This window comes from Pelodiscus sinensis, chromosome 2 (assembly GCF_052426305.1).
Source record: "Pelodiscus sinensis isolate ZL-2025 chromosome 2, ASM5242630v1, whole genome shotgun sequence".
NCBI classification, from domain to species: domain Eukaryota; kingdom Metazoa; phylum Chordata; order Testudines; family Trionychidae; genus Pelodiscus; species Pelodiscus sinensis.
This window is the reverse complement of record NC_143053.1, coordinates 249,358,385-249,375,053: the sequence shown is the minus strand read 5'-3', so window position 1 is coordinate 249,375,053 and position 16,669 is coordinate 249,358,385. Positions and strand designations below refer to the sequence as shown.

The following is a 16,669-nucleotide window of genomic DNA, read 5'->3' as shown; positions in this document are numbered from 1 at the left end:
GGAGGAATAAAATAAAAATAATCTCATTGATTCACAAAAGAAGCAGACTGTACTGATATGTTATTGGATATCATTACATTAGTAGTTAATTACTATCTGCTTCCTTATTTAAAAAGACCCATATCACTTATTGTTGTGGCAAATGAAGCCAGCAAGAAGGGGGAATTAAATTAAGTGCCTTCCAGCCCTCCCTATACAGCCATCACAAGACTTACCAGTAAATGTTGTAGAGAACTGAACCTCAGCATCTCATTTCCCATTTCCCACCCACTTTCATGCCAAGACTAGAAAGTAAAGAGACAGAAGGGAGTTAGGCACCGAACCCATTGAGGCTCTTTTTAAAATCTCACGAGGCACCTATCTGCATTGTTAGGTGCCTAAATCCCTTTAAAACTGGGCGTATATTTCTGGAAAGCAACCTAGGGGTCAACAGTTTTATGGATCGGCACAGAAAAAGGAGGTTATCCCATGTCCTCTTTATCTAAAATGAAGTCCAACAGCAAGTGAAATAAAGAAGGAAAGTATAAAAATAGAGTTCAAAAAACAAGAATAAACAACCATACCTTTCCCATCATCCCAAATATATCAGTGGTGTCTTGGATCCCTTCATCTAGGTATTTAATAGATTTTTTAACAGCATGCGGTTTGTCAGATGTACAGTATACCCATCCTTTAAGCACAAGACCCTGTTAAGGTAAAAAAAAAAAATTTTATATTACGCACTAGGCAAATCATAATATGCAGAAAAAAGTCTTAATTTCTTGCTTCAAGTACATTTATATTTGTTTAAATATTTAAATGCAGAAAAATAATAAAAAGACACATCTCACAAACTCTAAGCATCTTTGACTGTAATGCCGGACTTTCAACCATATATAACAATAACTGATAGTCTAATAACAATACCCGGTGGCTGTGTCTACACTGCACCCCTTTTCCAGAAAAGGGATGCAGATTAGACAAGTTGGAATTGCAAATGCAGCGGGGATTTACATTTTCTCCGCTGCATTTGCATGAACATGGCTGCCACTTTTTTCCGGCTCGGGGCTTTGCCGGAGAAAAGCGCCAGTCTAGACGGGATATTTTGGAAAATAAAGCCTTTTCGGAAAGGTCCCTTATTCCTCTTAAAATCAGGAATAAGGGACTTTTTGGAAAAGGCTTTATTTTCCGAAAGATCCCGTCTAGACTGGCGCTTTTCTCCGGCAAAGCCCCAAGCCGGAAAAAAGTGGCAGCCATGTTCATGCAAATGCAGCGGAGAAAATGTAAATCCCCGCTGCATTTGCAATTCCAACTTGTCTAATCTGCATCCCTTTTCTGGAAAAGGGGTGCAGTGTAGACACAGCCTGTCTGTAACATTACACCTTAAGCATAAAAGTATCCTCCTCACTAAAATTCAATGAACTTTATGTGCAAGTGTCAGACCAATCAAAAGATGGCCTTTAAGCACAATGAAGTACACCTTTCAATGCCTTACCTTGATTATAAAATGAAGTTTTGTTATTACTGACAGAATAAAAATGACAGACCAAGACTCAAACATTATCAAAGTCAATATTCTGGCAATTATTTAAATCAGCCATTGCACACAAAATTTGTTAAAAGGGACAAATTGTTAAAAGGGACAAATTTCCATTACATGCATCTGACGAAGTGGATCTTTGCCCACGAAAGCTTATGCTCCAATACATCTGTTAGTCTATAAGGTGCCATAGGACTCCTTGTCGCTTTTGCAGATCCAGCTACGCCTCTAATACATTGTTAAAAGCGTCATCTTCCAATGACAATGTACATGGATGTAACCAGGAAAACACAAAATTGTTGTCTTAGCCATTTAACAGGGAGTCAAAAGGAACACATTTTTAGTGTGCAACACATTGATAGATGAGAATTTTCAGAAAAACATCCCAAAAAGTATATTGAAAAATTTGACTAGATTTGTCATTCATAGATGTTGCTGTGCATCTGTCAAAACTTCAATACAGTAAACTTCCGATAATCCGGCACCTTTAGGACCCAGGGAGTGCCGGATTATCAGATATGCCGGACTATCAGAAGGGGGGGATATGAGGGGTCTGGAGTGGGGTGGGAGGGGATGCCACCTCAGACCCCTCATAGCCCCCCCTTACGATAGACCGGCTCTGCCCCAGGCGTCCCTGATTCAGCTCCTGCTGGTCAGTTTCAGCAGCAGCTGAATCGGAGATGCCTGCAATAGAGCATCTGGGGTGCTGCCGGGTTGGTCCCGCAGCACCGAGGGGTGGCGCTATGGCACCAACCCAGCAGCACTCCAGTTGCTCTTGGGGACGCCTGGGGCAAAGCAGCTGGGGTGCTGCCGGGTTGGTCTCATAGCGCTGCCCCTCGGGGCTGTGGGACCAACCCAGCAGCACCCCAGCTGCTCTTGGGGATGCCTGGGGCAGAGCAGCTGGAGTGCTGCCAGGTTGGTCCCGCAGCGCCAAAGGACGGTGCTGCGGGACCAACCCGGCAGCACCCCAGCTGCTCTGCCCCAGGGATCCCCAAGTCAGCCGCTGCTGAAACAGATCAGCGGCTGATTCCAGGAAGCCCGGGGCAGAGCTGCTCTGCCCCGGGCTTCCTGGAATCAGCCACTGATCTGTTTCAGCAGAGGCTGAATCGGGGACCCCTGGGGCAGAGCAGGTGGGGTCCTGCCGGGTTGGTCCCGCAGCACCGTCCTTTGGCGCTGCGGGACCAACCTGGCAGCACTCCAGCTGCTCTGCCCCAGGCATCCCCAAGAGCAGCTGGGGTGCTGCTGGGTTGGTCCCACTGCCCCGAGGGGCAGCGCTATGAGACCAACCCGGCAGCACCCCAGCTGCTCTGCTCCCGGCTTCCCCGATTCAGCTGCTGGTCAGTTTCAGCAGCAGCTGAATGGGGGAAGCCTGTCCGGTTGCCCCAGCACTTCCGGGTTCCTGATGGTGCCGGACCATCAGGAGTCCCGGAGCATTGGATGCCGGACTAATGGAGTTTTACTGCATATGAATTATCCCAAGCTTGTGGCCTTTGTTTACATGTGACTGATGTGACCTGCCTGTCTTAATTTTTTGCATTTTCAATATCACTTCTGTAGCCAGACTGCTTTCTTCTGGAATGAAATCCATGGGGAGAATTCAATAGAAGCAAAAATCTTGAGTCTTCCTGGCTTCCTTTCCTCAATTTTTTTTTCCATCAGTGTGGGGTTTGCCTCTCTATAGTACAGGCTATTATACAGTCCCAGAAATTGCACAGATTCCAAGGTAATCTGCATAAAGGCTATGTAATTATGGCCTGAATGTGTGTCCAATTATATTAAGTAACTTTATTTATGTCAATGGGGTTACCTCACATTTAACAATAGAAACTGGCCTACCATGGCATACTTATGTGATAGTTGTCTTAATTCAGAGCCATGATGAAACAATTTGCTTTATTCCTTTCAAGTCAGTAACATCATACACTAGTATTTGACCATCTGTGTACTGTGAAAAGTGCTTCATCAGTTTTTACAACTAACATGTTTGTACACAGTAGAAATGCTTTTGTACACAGTGTACACAAATGTAGTAAAGCCAGTGGCATTTTCACCATGGAAATTCACCATGTAGTTATATTCCTTTGGGAGAAAGAAAATCCAACCCTTGCCCCCCTGAAAACCTCGCCTGACACCAACCCTAGGAGTTTAGGTGTCCAGACATCCTGGAAGCTGTAGGTGGAAGAAAAGTACGGCTGGAAATCAACAGAGAACATGGAAGGAGGGAGTGGTTTGTGGGTGCCTGATCCTGAGTCAGCAGCTGATTCCAGGAAGCCAGAGGAACTTTTCCATTGGGCCAGAGGAGCAACTATAGGTGTTACGGGTGTGAGGAGCTGAGCCATATAGCAGCTCAATGCCCCACTTCCGCATATGATCCCTCTCAGTACCTTTCCTTTGGTACCTTTGCAAATCTGTCCTGCTTCTCCATGTCACTCTGCTTTGCTTGCAACCCTCAGCTCATGCACAGTACACCTTCTCATCCTCAGATCTTGGGCTGCTGCCCTCCATGAAGGGAGACCTTATAAACAAACGCCAGCATATCTTCAAGGCACCTGCAGTCCCTTGATTAGTCTGCTGCTTCTGGCAAGCTCTTAATTGGCCTCAGGCACCTGCCTGATTATGCTGCACTAGGCTTGTTCCTGTTTACTCAGGGAAGAGGAAACTGTATACCCAGAGCCCAGCTACCTTCCCTCCATCAGAGTGCACCAATCAGCTGGTCTGGATCTGTCACACTATCTAAATAAAATTGTGATCACATTTAATTTTATACATTAAGAACTTCAGCCAGAAATCTGTCTTATTGGTTAAAAACCTTTGTATACATTACCTCTCTAGATCCATTAGACATTTTCAGCATTCGGTCAATGTATTCATTTGCTTTATCATTTTTACCCATTAGCCACAGAAACATTCCTGCATAATATAATGCATTAATTCCTGCAGTCTTTCGGGTTTCCTTTAATTTGTTTTCCAGCTCCAAAACAGCATCACGATCTGAAAGCAAATATCCCAACCAAAAATGTTTAAAACATGTATTGAACACACATAATTACAAAATATGGTATGATATGGTACTTGGTAGCCAAATGAACCAAAGGACCCAATCTTGCAAACTCTTATACCAGGGGTGGGGAAGCTCCTGCCACATGTGGTTCATCAGAGTTAGCCACTAGTGGGGGGGCAGGTGGTCTGTTCACTTGAGCTTCCACTGGCATGGAGCCCAGCTCTCTGTTCCTCACTCTTCTCTACCCTTGACTCTTTTGCCCCACACTCCCTATGAAAGGTTTCCCTTGCTAGCCCCCATTCCTGGCTCGTCTCCAACAACTACTGCCTATAGTCTTGCTTCCCTGCTGTGAAGAGTCTCTGGCAAAAATGCCATGACAAGAGCCAGCTAGAAGAGACTCACTACTCTGTCCTCAGCAGGGAGCTGCTTCTGTAGCTGACAGAGAAGTGCTCTCCCCCAGCCAGACAGCACCATGCCCAGCAGCCCTGTGGGTAGGGCTCATTAAGCAGCTCTAGGGCTAAGCTGCCATGCAGTTTACAGGGATCCTTTGTCACCTTCCATTTGAACCACTCTCTAAACTCTAATCTCCACTAGGGAGTTATTTCAAATAATAAGAGAAGCATCCACACTACCAAGCCCATTATTTCAAAATAATGGGCTAGTTATTTCGAAACAACTCCTGCTTTCCACGAGGAATAACACTATTTTGAAATAGTTATGGGGCAACCAGTTTTTAAGCCAACTTCCCCCAGCATCGGCTTCTGCTCTTCCCCTTGCTGCCTCTGATAGTTGCTCGACTAGTTGCTTACATCCCTAGTATGGACATTCCACCGCTGCTATTTCAAAATAGCTACTTACCAGGGTCATTCAGAGTAATAACTTCCCAGTGTTTTCTGGGCCTTTCAGTCAAGGTAGCACATCCACATTAAAGGAGCCTGCCTTGGACTAATTCCGAGGCTTCTCTGTAGTGTGGTCACACTATTTTGAAATAGTTATTTTAGGAGTTATTTCATTTCAAAATAATTTCTTAGTGTAGATATGCCCTAAATCCAGGCAATGTCATCCAGGCAATGTCAAAATATTTATGGTTTTTCTGCATATCGTTTCTAAGACATGGTCCTATCCCATCCACACAGCTGCAAATCTCACCCAGATTCTCATCCTCTCACATGTCAACAACTATAGTATATTTTTCCTCTGACCTTAACAAATGCAATCTTCCCCACTGATATATATTCAGAGTATTGATATAAACTGAACCTCTTTAGTCCAACAACATCCATGGTTCCACATAATTTTAGTTAGGTGCATATCCAGTTATCATAGGTGTGGCCAAGTATCCTGCAGTCCCATAAAGTTTATTTACAACCACAGTCTTGGCTCTCAGTGTTCGTTGCTGTTATTTAGCTCTAATTTACCATTAAATGTCTTCAAAGAGTCCAGTAAGCAGTGGAAGTGTTGGTAATGCTGCTAGACAATATTGACCTCCTGTGGTTCGGCACTGGTCAGGTCCCGAGGGTGCTTAATGAGAGAGGTTCAACTTATACAAAGATCATTTTCTTATTCTGTTGATTTTGACCATGTTACCCCTCTCTTTGCATGCCATCTCTCTCTCTCTCTCTCTTTCTTTCTCCTCTCTATCATAACAAACATAAGATAATCTGTATTCATTTTAAGGCCCTTCATGACTTATTCCCCACTATCATCTTTTATTCAGTACTGAAAGGTCGACTACCCCCTCTAATGAGCCATAATGTCAGCCTCCATAACTCCCTTGCTACAAACAAACACCTTTGTGCTTTCTCCTATGTTGTTGCTCATGCTTAGCAGAAGCTACCCAAAAGCATCTACAAAACTCACTCATTGAAACCCTTCATCTCCTTCGAGGCCTGCAAAAAAATTTGACAGTGTTTAGGTTGCTGGTGTGCTAAAAGCACGGCCCATAAGGCTGACCAATATTTTCTCATTGTTTACTTGAACTCCTCTGTCTGTCCATCTATTGTTTCTTGTCTTATATTTAGAAAGCAAGCATTTTGGGGCAGAGACTGTATCTTGTTCCATGTCTGTACAGCACCTAGCACAGTGGAGCATTGGTCCATGACTGGGACTTCCAGACTTTTCAATAATGCAGATAATCATAATTAATAATATTAAAATATTCCACAGTATGTTTTGAAAAGTAATACAGCTGTTGTAATAATACTTATAGGAATATGAGACCACCTAACTGCATACTGCTATGAAATCTCTGCTGTCAGATTAAAATAATGATTTGGGGGATAATTATTATTTTGGTTACTAATAAACTGATAATCAGAGAGGTTCTACTATAATATTGATATAGCACTTTTTATCCTCAAGGATCCCAAAATGCTTTATTAACTACTTTCATATGGCAATTATATAGCTTTGTAAGGTATCATTCAGAGCACATATATTTCTGCAAAAAATACTCTCAGACCCTTTTCCCCCTATGATCTTCATTTGACCAAAATATATGACTGCAGCACAAGAAGTGCTGCTGTTTCAGAAGGTTGAAAAAGCTACCAGAGGAGAAGCTGTTCTGGATTTGATTTTAACAAATAGGGAGGAACTAGTTGAGAACTTGAAAGTGGAAGACAGTATGGGGGACAGTTATCATGAAATAATAGAGTTCATGATCTTAAGGAAAGGTAGAAGGGAGACCAGCACAATTGAGGTAACGGATTTCAGGAAGGCAGATTTTGATAAGCTCAGAGAACTTGTAGGTAAGGTCCCATGGGAAGCAAGACTGAAGGGAAAAACAACTGAGGAGAGTTGGAAGTATTTCAAAGGGACGTTGTTAAGCGCTCAAAAGCAAACAATTCCGCTGTGTAGGAAAGATAGGAAATATGGCAAAAGACCAGCTTGGCTTAACAAGGAGATCTTGCATGATCTCAAAATAAAAAAGGAGTCATATTAAAAATGGAAACTAGGACAAATAACAAAGGATGAATATAGACAAGCAACATGGGAATGCAGGGGCAAGATTAGAAAGGCAAAGGCACAAAATGAGATCAAACTAGCTACAGGCATAAAGGGAAACAAGAAGACCTTTTATAAATACATTAGAAGCAAGAGAAAGACCAAGGACAGGGTAGGCCCACTGCTCAGTGAGGAGGGAGAAGCAGTAACAGGAAACTTGGAAATGGCGGAGATGCTCAATGACTTCTTTGTTTCGGTCTTCACCGAGAAGTCTGGAGGTGTGCCTAACGTAGTGAATACAAGCAGAGAGAGGGTAAGTTTAGAAGATAGGATACACAAAGAACAAGTTAAAAATCACTTAGGAAAGTTAGATGTCAGCAAGTCACCAGGTCCTGATGAAATGCATCCCAGGATACCCAAGGAGCTGATAGAGGAGGTATCTGAGCCTTTAGCTATGATCTTTGAAAAATCATGGAAGACAGGGGAGATTCCAGAAGACTGGAAAAGGACAAATATTGTGCCCATCTATAAAAAGGGGAATAAGAACAACCCCGGAAACTACAGACCGGTCAGTTTAACATCTGTCCCAGGGAAGATAATGGAGCAGGTAATTAAGGAAATCATATGCAAACACTTGGAAGGTAATAAAGTGATGGGGAATAGCCAGCATGGATTTGTGAAGAACAAGTCATGCCAAACTAATCTGATAGCTTTCTTTGATAGGATAGCGAGCCTTGTGGATAAGGGAGAAGCGGTGGATGTCATATACCTAGACTTTAGTAAGGCATTTGATACGGTCTCGCATGATATTCTTATTGATAAACTAGGCAAATGTAACTTAGATAGGGCCACGATAAGGTGGGTGCATAATTGGCTGGATAACCGTAGTCAGAGAGTTGTTGTTAACGGTGCTAAATCCTGCTGGAAAGGGATAACAAGTGGAGTTCCGCAAGGGTCTGTTTTGGGACCCATACTGTTCAATATCTTCATCAATGATGTAGATATTGGGATAGAGAGTACGCTTATTAAGTTAGCAGATGATACCAAACTGGGTGGGGTTGCAACTTCTTTGGAGGATAGGGACATAATTCAAAATGACCTTAGCAAGTTAGAGAAATGGTCAGAGGTAAACAGGATGAAGTTTAATAAAGAGAAATGCAAAGTGCTCCACTTAGGAAGGAACAATCAGTTCCATACATACAAGATGGGAAGCGACTGTCTAGGAAGGAGCATGGCGGAAAGGGATCTAGGGGTCATAATGGACCACAAGTTGAATATGAGTCAACAATGTGATGCTGTTGCAAAAAAAGCAAATATGATTCTAGGTTGTATCAACAGGTGTGTTGTAAGCAAAACTCGTGAAGTCATTCTGCCGCTCTACTCTGCACTAGTTAGGCCTCAGCTGGAGTACTGTGTCCAGTTCTGGGCGCCACATTTCAAGAAAGATGTGGAGAAATTGGAAAGGGTACAGAGAAGAGCGACAAGAATGATTAAAGGTCTAGAGATCATGACCTATGAAGCCAGGCTTCATGAACTGGGCTTGTTTAGTTTGGAAAAAAGAAGATTAAGGGGGGACATGATAGCGGTTTTCAAATATCTAAAAGGGTGTCACAAGGACGAAGGAGAAAATTTGTTCCTCTTGGTTTCTGAGGACAGGACAAGGAGTAATGGGCTTAAAGTGCAGCAAGGGAGGTTTAGATTGGACATTAGGAAAAAATTCCTAACTGTCAGGGTGGTCAAATATTGGAATAAATTGCCAAGGGAGGTGGTGGAATCTCCCTCTCTGGAGATATTTAAGAACAGGTTAGATAGACATCTGTCAGGGATGGTGTAGACGGAGCTTGGTCCTGCCTTGAGGGCGGGGGGCTGGACTCGATGACCTCTCGAGATCCCTTCCAGTCCTATGATTCTATGACTGCTCATTTGGTCAAATTTCTGATTTTTGTCAGTTTGTGATGAATGACATTTAATACTCAAGAAAAACTCACCAACATTTTCACATATTTTGTGTGCATAAATGAGTGCCAAAAGGCAACATAATGAAACATCAGAGTGGCACTTCCTGGCATCTTCTAGCTGTAAGATTGCATCTTGTATTTGACCTGAAAAGGCAATATATATGATTCATTAATTCTCACGTTTTAATGATCACTCAAAGAATTTGATATATACGTAGTTAAGAGACTCAGGCTAGCTGAGCAGGACATTTTAATTCAGGGCTGGGCAATAATTTTTGAAAGGTAACAATTAATTAATTTTGGTATGTGTTCACGGGCCAGCTCCACCCTTGGAAGGAGCAGGACTTGGGTGGAAGATGTGCAGCTAGGGACTAGCCTCCCCCAGAGTTGTCTGGGGCTGGAGGCTTTGAATTAAAAACACAGCAAAGGGCTTGTGGTTTTGGTCCCTGCGAGCGTAGTGCCACGACCAGGAACCATGAGGCATTACAATAGAATCTTGCTGCCTGAGTCACTACCTGGCAATTTGGTGGCACAGGCACCAAGATATAAATAGAAAGTGGACAGATGGAGTCCACGGGCCAGATCAAAGTGTTAGGCTGGCCAGATGTGGCCCCAGGAGGCATCTTGTCCAGCCCTGTTTTAATGACATGTCCTTAGTACTGGGGCTATCTTGTTTCTATCTCTATATTTAGTTCATATGCTAGCTTTGGGATCATTGGAACATTGAAGAATAATGGTCTATGGGGTACATTACGTGATCCAGATTCATTATTAGCCTGGTTTGCTGTTTACTTCTGGTGGAATTCTGCATCATTGTGGAGAATTTCATGTTGTGCATGCAGAATTCTCTTTCCCCCCACAGAAATGGGCTGCAGTCTGACTAGCAAACACTAGGGGCTACTGAACTTGGCAAAACCCTGTTTGCACACAGAAGACACAAGGGGTGATGGGGTGGTGGGAGAGAGAGTTAGAGCAGGGATGGGGAACCTATGACAAAAAATTAAAAGGCAGAAGTAGTATAATCCATTATAGTCCATTTTGAAACTATAGAATAAAAAACACTGGTGGGAGGGAAAGTAAGTTCAATTGTTGCTTTTCCTTACCAATATAACAGTCAATTCTTCTTTGTATTTACCTAAATGTAAGGTTCCATATGCCTTGAAAAACTGAAACACTGGATCATTGATGTATTTTTCCAGTTCTAAATTTGCAAATTGCCTTACATGGTTGAAATATTTTTCTTGAGCATAGTATATAATATAAGCCTGGAGGAAGGAAGAGAGCAAGAAAATTTATTTTTATTTAAGTAACTGTGTTCTTTTTTGATTTGCAAAATGTATGAAATGAGGAAATTCTTTCATTAAAGAATGGCAGGTGCTGCTGATTATTGATCATATTATGATCCTTAATTGATAAACTGAAAACCAGATATTAAGTATAATTATTGGCTACATCTAGACTGGCATGATTATCCACAAATGCTTTTAACGGAAAAGTTTTCTGTTAAAAACATTTGCAAAAAAGAGCGTCTAGATTGGCACGGACGCTTTTCCACAAAAGCACTTTTTGCAGAAAAGCGTCTGTGCCAATCTAGACGCGGTTTTGCGCAAGAAAGCCCCGATTGCCATTTTCGTGATTGGGGCTTTTTTGTGCAAAACGATACCGCGTTGTCTACACTGGCCCTCTTGCACAAAAGCATTTGCGCAAGATGGTTTTTGCCCAAACGGGAGCAGCATAGCATTTCCGCAAGAAGCGCTGATTTCAGACAGGAGGAAGTCAGTGTTCTTGCGGAAATTCAAGCGGCCAGTGTAGACAGCTGGCAAGTCTAGACGCAGCTGCCAGTCTAGACGCAGCCATTTAGTGGTGGATACTATGGGCACAGAATATTTGTAAAAGTCATACCTTTACATACATACATTATTTATTAATACTAAGGATGTTAGCGTATAGTCGAGTAAACAATAAACTGATAAGCCTAGGCATACTGGATAATCCTATCAACTACACCCACTCCCCCCCACCCGCTGCCTCTGTATCAGAGGCAGCAAGGCGGGGGAGAGTGGGAGTCAGTGCCCGTGAAGAGCTGGCTTTAAGCAGGCTCCCCACTAACACCAGATCTGCCTGCTCACTCACCCCATGCTGTTGCCTCTGATACAGAGGCAGCTGTGCAGAGGGTGAAGGGGGCAGGCGGGAGTTAAATACATACAGGGAGCAAACTTTCAAGCCAGTTCCCAATGCATATCAGTTCCCATGGACCTGCCTGCCCTCCTTTTTGCTGCCTCCTATAGAGGCAGTGCAGGGCAGCAGGCAGCTGGTCCGCGAGGGAGCTGGTTTTTAAACTGGATCCCCTCACAGACCAGCTACTGTCTGCCATCTTGCACTGCTGCCTCTGATAGAGAGGGAGCTGAGTGGGGTGGCTGGGGTCTCCCTGGGAGTGGGGCTGAAGCATACTGGCTGCCAGCCCTGCCCCCGGGGAACTATCAAATAGCCATGTAACTGATAATATTTTATGCGGTTACACAGCTATTCAATAACACGATATCTAACATCCCTAATTAATACAAGAAAGGCTAAATGCTAACCCAAAAACACTTATTACTCTGTTTTGTTTTGTTTTTTCAATTTGTTTTACACCAGTTTGTGGGCTTAAAATCTGATTTAGCTCTGCTGAAGCCAACATGAGTCCGTCCATCTACTTTAACAGATGCTGGATCAGACTCACAGACAGTAAATCATCCCCAGGATGAGGATATCTTTCAGTCACCATGCCTATTTAATCCTTGATTTTTCTGGCCAGACTGGCAACAAAGAACTTGGCCAGTAGGAACAGAGCCACTCTCTGAGATCTTGAGGTAGCAGAGTAGAAATCCTGCCGCTGTAGGTGTGGGGAGAGAAGGAAAATAAGAGCCCTGGAGAAGCAGGATGGAGCAGAAGAATAGGGCAGGGCAGGAGGGACAGCATTATAAAAGTTGATAGGCGGGGCTAGGGAACATTATACATTACAAATACTCTGAGAGAGTTGGCCCATTCATTACTCAATGAAAGGAAAAAAAATAACAGAAAATGTGGAAATAAAAGAGGTGCTTAATGAACTTCTCACTAAGAAAGTTGGAGGGAACTGTATGTATAAAAAAGTGAATGCCAGTGAAAATGAAGTAGGATCAGAGGCTAAAATAGGAAAAGAACAAGTTAAAATTACGTAGACAAATTAGATATCTTCAAGTCATGAGGGCCTGATGAAATTCATCCTAGATTACTCAAGGAGTTGGAAGGGATAACTGAAACATTTGTGATTTATCTTTGAAAAGATTCCAGAAAACTGAAAAGGGCAAATATAGTGCCCATCTATTAAAAAAGGGGAAATAAGGGCAACCTGGGGAATTACAGATCAGTCAGCTTAACTACTGTATTGGGAAAGATAATTGAACAAATAATTAAGCAATCAATTTGGATACATCTAGAAGCTAATAAGGTGATAAGCAGGGCTCGCCAGCTGTGCGGTTCTGCGATGTGCGCATGGGCAGAACGTTCTGCGCATACACAGATCACTCTGCGCCGGCTCTTCCAGAGTGTAATCTACTCGCCCCGGGCGAGTAGATTACACTATTTGTTGAGCCTTGGTGATAAATAACAGTCAGTATGGATTTGTCAAGAACAAATCATGTCAAACCAATCTTATAGCTTTGACAGGGAAACTAGTCTTGTGGATAGCAGGGAAGTGGTAAAGGAGGTATATCTTGACTTTTGAAAGTTTTTTGATACTGTCTCGCATGACCTTCTCATAAACAAACTACAGAAATGCAATCTAGTTGGAGTTGCTATAAGGTGGGTGCAGAACTGGTTGTAAAATGGTGCCCAGAAAGTAACCAGTAGTTCACAATCATACTGGAAGTACATAATGAGTGGGTCGCTCATTCTGTTCAATATCTTCATCAATGATTTAGATAATGGCATAGAGAGTACACTTATAAAGATTGATGATGAGACTAGCAGGGAGAGACTGCAAGTGCTTTGGAGGATAAGATTAAAATTCAAAATGATCAGGGCAAAATAGAAAACAGTCTGAAGTAAACAGGATGAAATACAATAAGGCCACTTAGGAAGGAACAATCAGTTGCACTCACACATACAAAATGGGAAATGACTCTGCCTAGAAAGTAATACGGAAAAGGATCTAGGGGGCATAGTGGATCACCAGCTAAATATTAGTAAATAGTGCAACACAATTGCAAAACAAGAAAACATAATTTTGGGACATATTAGCAAGAGTGTTGTGAGCAAGATATGAGAAGTAATTCTTCCTCTCCACTCTGCACTGATTAGACTTCAACGGGAGTACAGGCAGTCCCCGAGTTACGCGGATCCAACTTACGTTGGATCCGCAGTTATGAACGGGGCTTTTCTCGCCCCAGAGGACGGGAGCGGCGGGATGCCCAGATGCGCCGTGGTCCCACCGCCCCCGTCCTCCGGGGCGAGAAAAGCTGCTCCCCGTCTCCCTGGTCTGCAGGGAGATGGGGAGCAAAGCCTTGGAGCACGCCCGCAGCGGGACAGCCCGGGCGCGCTTGAGCTGTCCCCGTGCGGGCGTGCTCCGCGGCTTTGCTCCCGGTCTCCCGACCAGCAGACCAGGGAGATGGGGAGCAAAGCCTGGGAGCACACCCGCAGTGGGACAGCCGCGGCGCGCCTGGGCTGTCCCGCTGCGGGCGTGCTCCAAGGCTTTGCTCCCCGTCTCCCAGGTCAGCAGACCAGGGAGACGGAGCAAAGCCGTGGAGGACTTGGGCGGTCCCGCCACCCCCGTCTCCCTGGTCTGCTGGGGGGGGGTGCAGCTAGTGCTCCCCCCCCCAGCAGACCAGGCTTTTCTTGCCTACCCCTGGGGTAGAGTAGCTGGGGGGCTGCCGGGTTGGTCCCGCAGCGCTGCTCCAGACCAACCCAGCAGCACCCCAGCTGCTCTGCCCCAGGCGTCCTGATTCAGCCGCTGCTGGTCAGTTTCAGTAGCGGCTGAATCAGGATGCCTGGGGCAGAGCAGCTGGGGTGCTGCTGGGTTGCTCCAGTAGCGCTGAGGAGCCGCGCTACTGGAGCAACCCAGCAGCACCCCAGCTGCTCTGTCCCAGGCGCCCCCAAGTCAGCTGCTGCTGAAACTGACTACAGGAAGCCCGAGGCAGAGTTGCTCTGCCCCAGGCTTCCTGGAATCAGCCGCTGATCAGTCTCAGCAGCAGCTGACTTGGGGATGCCTGGGTTTCTTAAGTTGAATCTGTATGTAAGTCAGAACTGGCGTCCAGATTCAGCCGCTGTTGAAACTGATCAGTTTCAGCAGCGGCTGACGCCAGTTCTGACTTACATACAGATTCAACTTAAGAACAAACCTACAGTCCCTATCTTGTACGTAACCCGGGGACTGCCTGTACTGTTTCCAGTTCTGGATACCACATTTCAGGAAAGATGTGAACAAATTGGACAAAGTCCAGAGAAGAGCAACAAAAATGATTAAAGGTCTAGAAAACATGACCTATCACTATGAGTGAAGATTTGGGGGGGGGGGGAGGGGAGAAATGGGTTTGTTTAGTCTGGAAAAGAGAAGACTAAGGGGGAAGATAACAATTTTCAAGGCTGATATAAGGATGGGGGAAGAAAAATTGTTCTTAACTTCTAAGGATAAGACAAGAAACAATGGGCTTAACTTGCAGCAAGAGTGGTTTAGATTGGACATTAGGAAAAAGTTCCTTGCAGGGTGATCAACCACTAGAATAAATTGCCAAGGAGGGAGTTAAACAAACACAGATCATGGATGGTGTAAGTCACTGTTTCTCAACCAGTGGTACAAGTACTCTAAGGGGTACTTGACAGAACTCTGCGGAGTATGTCAACACAACTGAAATTTGGAGAAAACTGAATTTTTGTTTTCAGTTTTATAGTGTTTTATTATTTTTGTACTTTTTACACCCAAAAATTTCTTCGCCGCCCAGCTACGATTAAGTTGTTTAAACAAATGTGTTGCAATGGTAGAAAAAAATGTGTCTGAAAACTGTAGGTATTGGGCGTACTTATATTTTTTTAAAGGGGGTAATTTATACAAAAGGGTTGAGAAACACTGGTGTAAGTAATACATGGCAACCCCGCTGCCAGGAGGGCAGGGGACTGGACTTTACGACCTCTTGAGTTTGAGTCTGTGAATCCGGTGGGGAACTCGCCGGGGACGGGAAGGGATTCCAGGCCGAACGGTACCGGGCGGTGGGAGCACACACCAGCAAAGCTGTGCAGGTCAGAGACACTGGGGCTATGTCTAGACTGCAGGCTTCTTTCGAAAGAGGCTCTTTCGAAAGCATCTTTCGAAAGATCGCGTCTAGACTGCAGGCGGATCTTTCGAAAGAGAAATCCGCTTTTTCGAAAGAGAGCACCCAGCGAGTCTGGATGCTCTCTTTCGAAGACGGCCTCTTTACATTGAAGAACGCCTTCTTTCGAAAGAGGAACTTTCGAAAGAAGGCGTTCTTCCTCGTAAATTGAGGTTTACCGCCATCGAAAGAAAAGCCGCGTTCTTTCGAAATAATTTCGAAAGAACGCGTTTTGAGTCTGGACGCAGGGGAAGTTCTTTTGAAAAAAGGCTACTTTTTTCGAAAGAACCCCTGAGTCTGGACACAGCCTGGGGGAGGGGGGAAGAGCCCGGCAGCGGGAGAGCCGGGAGATCACTGGCCCATGGGCCCCCACCAGCGGGGACAGGATCTGAACATGGCAACCGGGTCCCGGCCAGCTCTTTACATCGCTCCCCGCTGGCTTCTGCTGCAGCTCAGCGGGGCGCACCCGGCTCCCTTTCGCCCGAGGCCCCCACCCACCCCTGCCGTATCACACCGCCCACAGCGCCGGCTTCCCTCTGAGCAGCGCCCCGGCACCAGGCTGAGCATCAGCCGCGCGCGCCGGTGCTCGGCCCCTCCCCCCACGCGCACGCGCTACCTTCTCCCCCTCCCCCCTACATCTTCTGCCCCCCGCACCCGCTCACAGCCCTGTGCGCCCCGGCCCCACACGTACTATGGGCTGGGGGTCGCGCTCGCTCATGGCGGCAGCTCGGACTCCTCGCTGGGGCAACTGAGAGGCGGCGAGCTCCGCGCTTCGCGCTCCCCGCAACAGCCCTCCCCCCCCGAGACTGGATCCCCAACGGCTCCAACCGCCACCAGCCGCGTCCTGAGTTACCCGTTGCCCCGCCCCGTTGCTATGCGCGCCCTCCGTCACGTGATGCTGGCGTGGCCTATCCGCGGCCGG

At 45.3% G+C, this 16,669-nt stretch overlaps 1 protein-coding gene across 5 annotated transcripts in view; it reads right to left on the bottom strand.

Moving 5' to 3' along the window:
* TTC21A (tetratricopeptide repeat domain 21A) overlaps positions 1-16,599 on the bottom strand; it is a 69,921-nt gene extending 53,322 nt beyond the window's left edge. For 3 of the 5 annotated variants that reach the window (XM_075922843.2, XM_075922846.2, XM_089776794.1), the window contains exons 1-5: positions 16,439-16,599; positions 10,557-10,686; positions 9,452-9,565; positions 4,344-4,510; positions 564-686 (exon numbers count right to left, since the gene is read on the bottom strand). In XM_075922843.2, coding sequence (XP_075778958.1) covers positions 564-686; positions 4,344-4,510; positions 9,452-9,565; positions 10,557-10,686; positions 16,439-16,465 — 561 coding nt within the window. In that variant the 5' untranslated portion in view covers positions 16,466-16,599. Of the gene's footprint in view, positions 1-563; positions 687-4,343; positions 4,511-9,451; positions 9,566-10,524; positions 10,687-16,438 lie in introns of all 5 variants that reach the window. The other 2 variants (XM_089776795.1, XM_089776793.1) reach the window with 2 other exon arrangements.
* Positions 16,600-16,669: the final 70 nt, after the last annotated feature.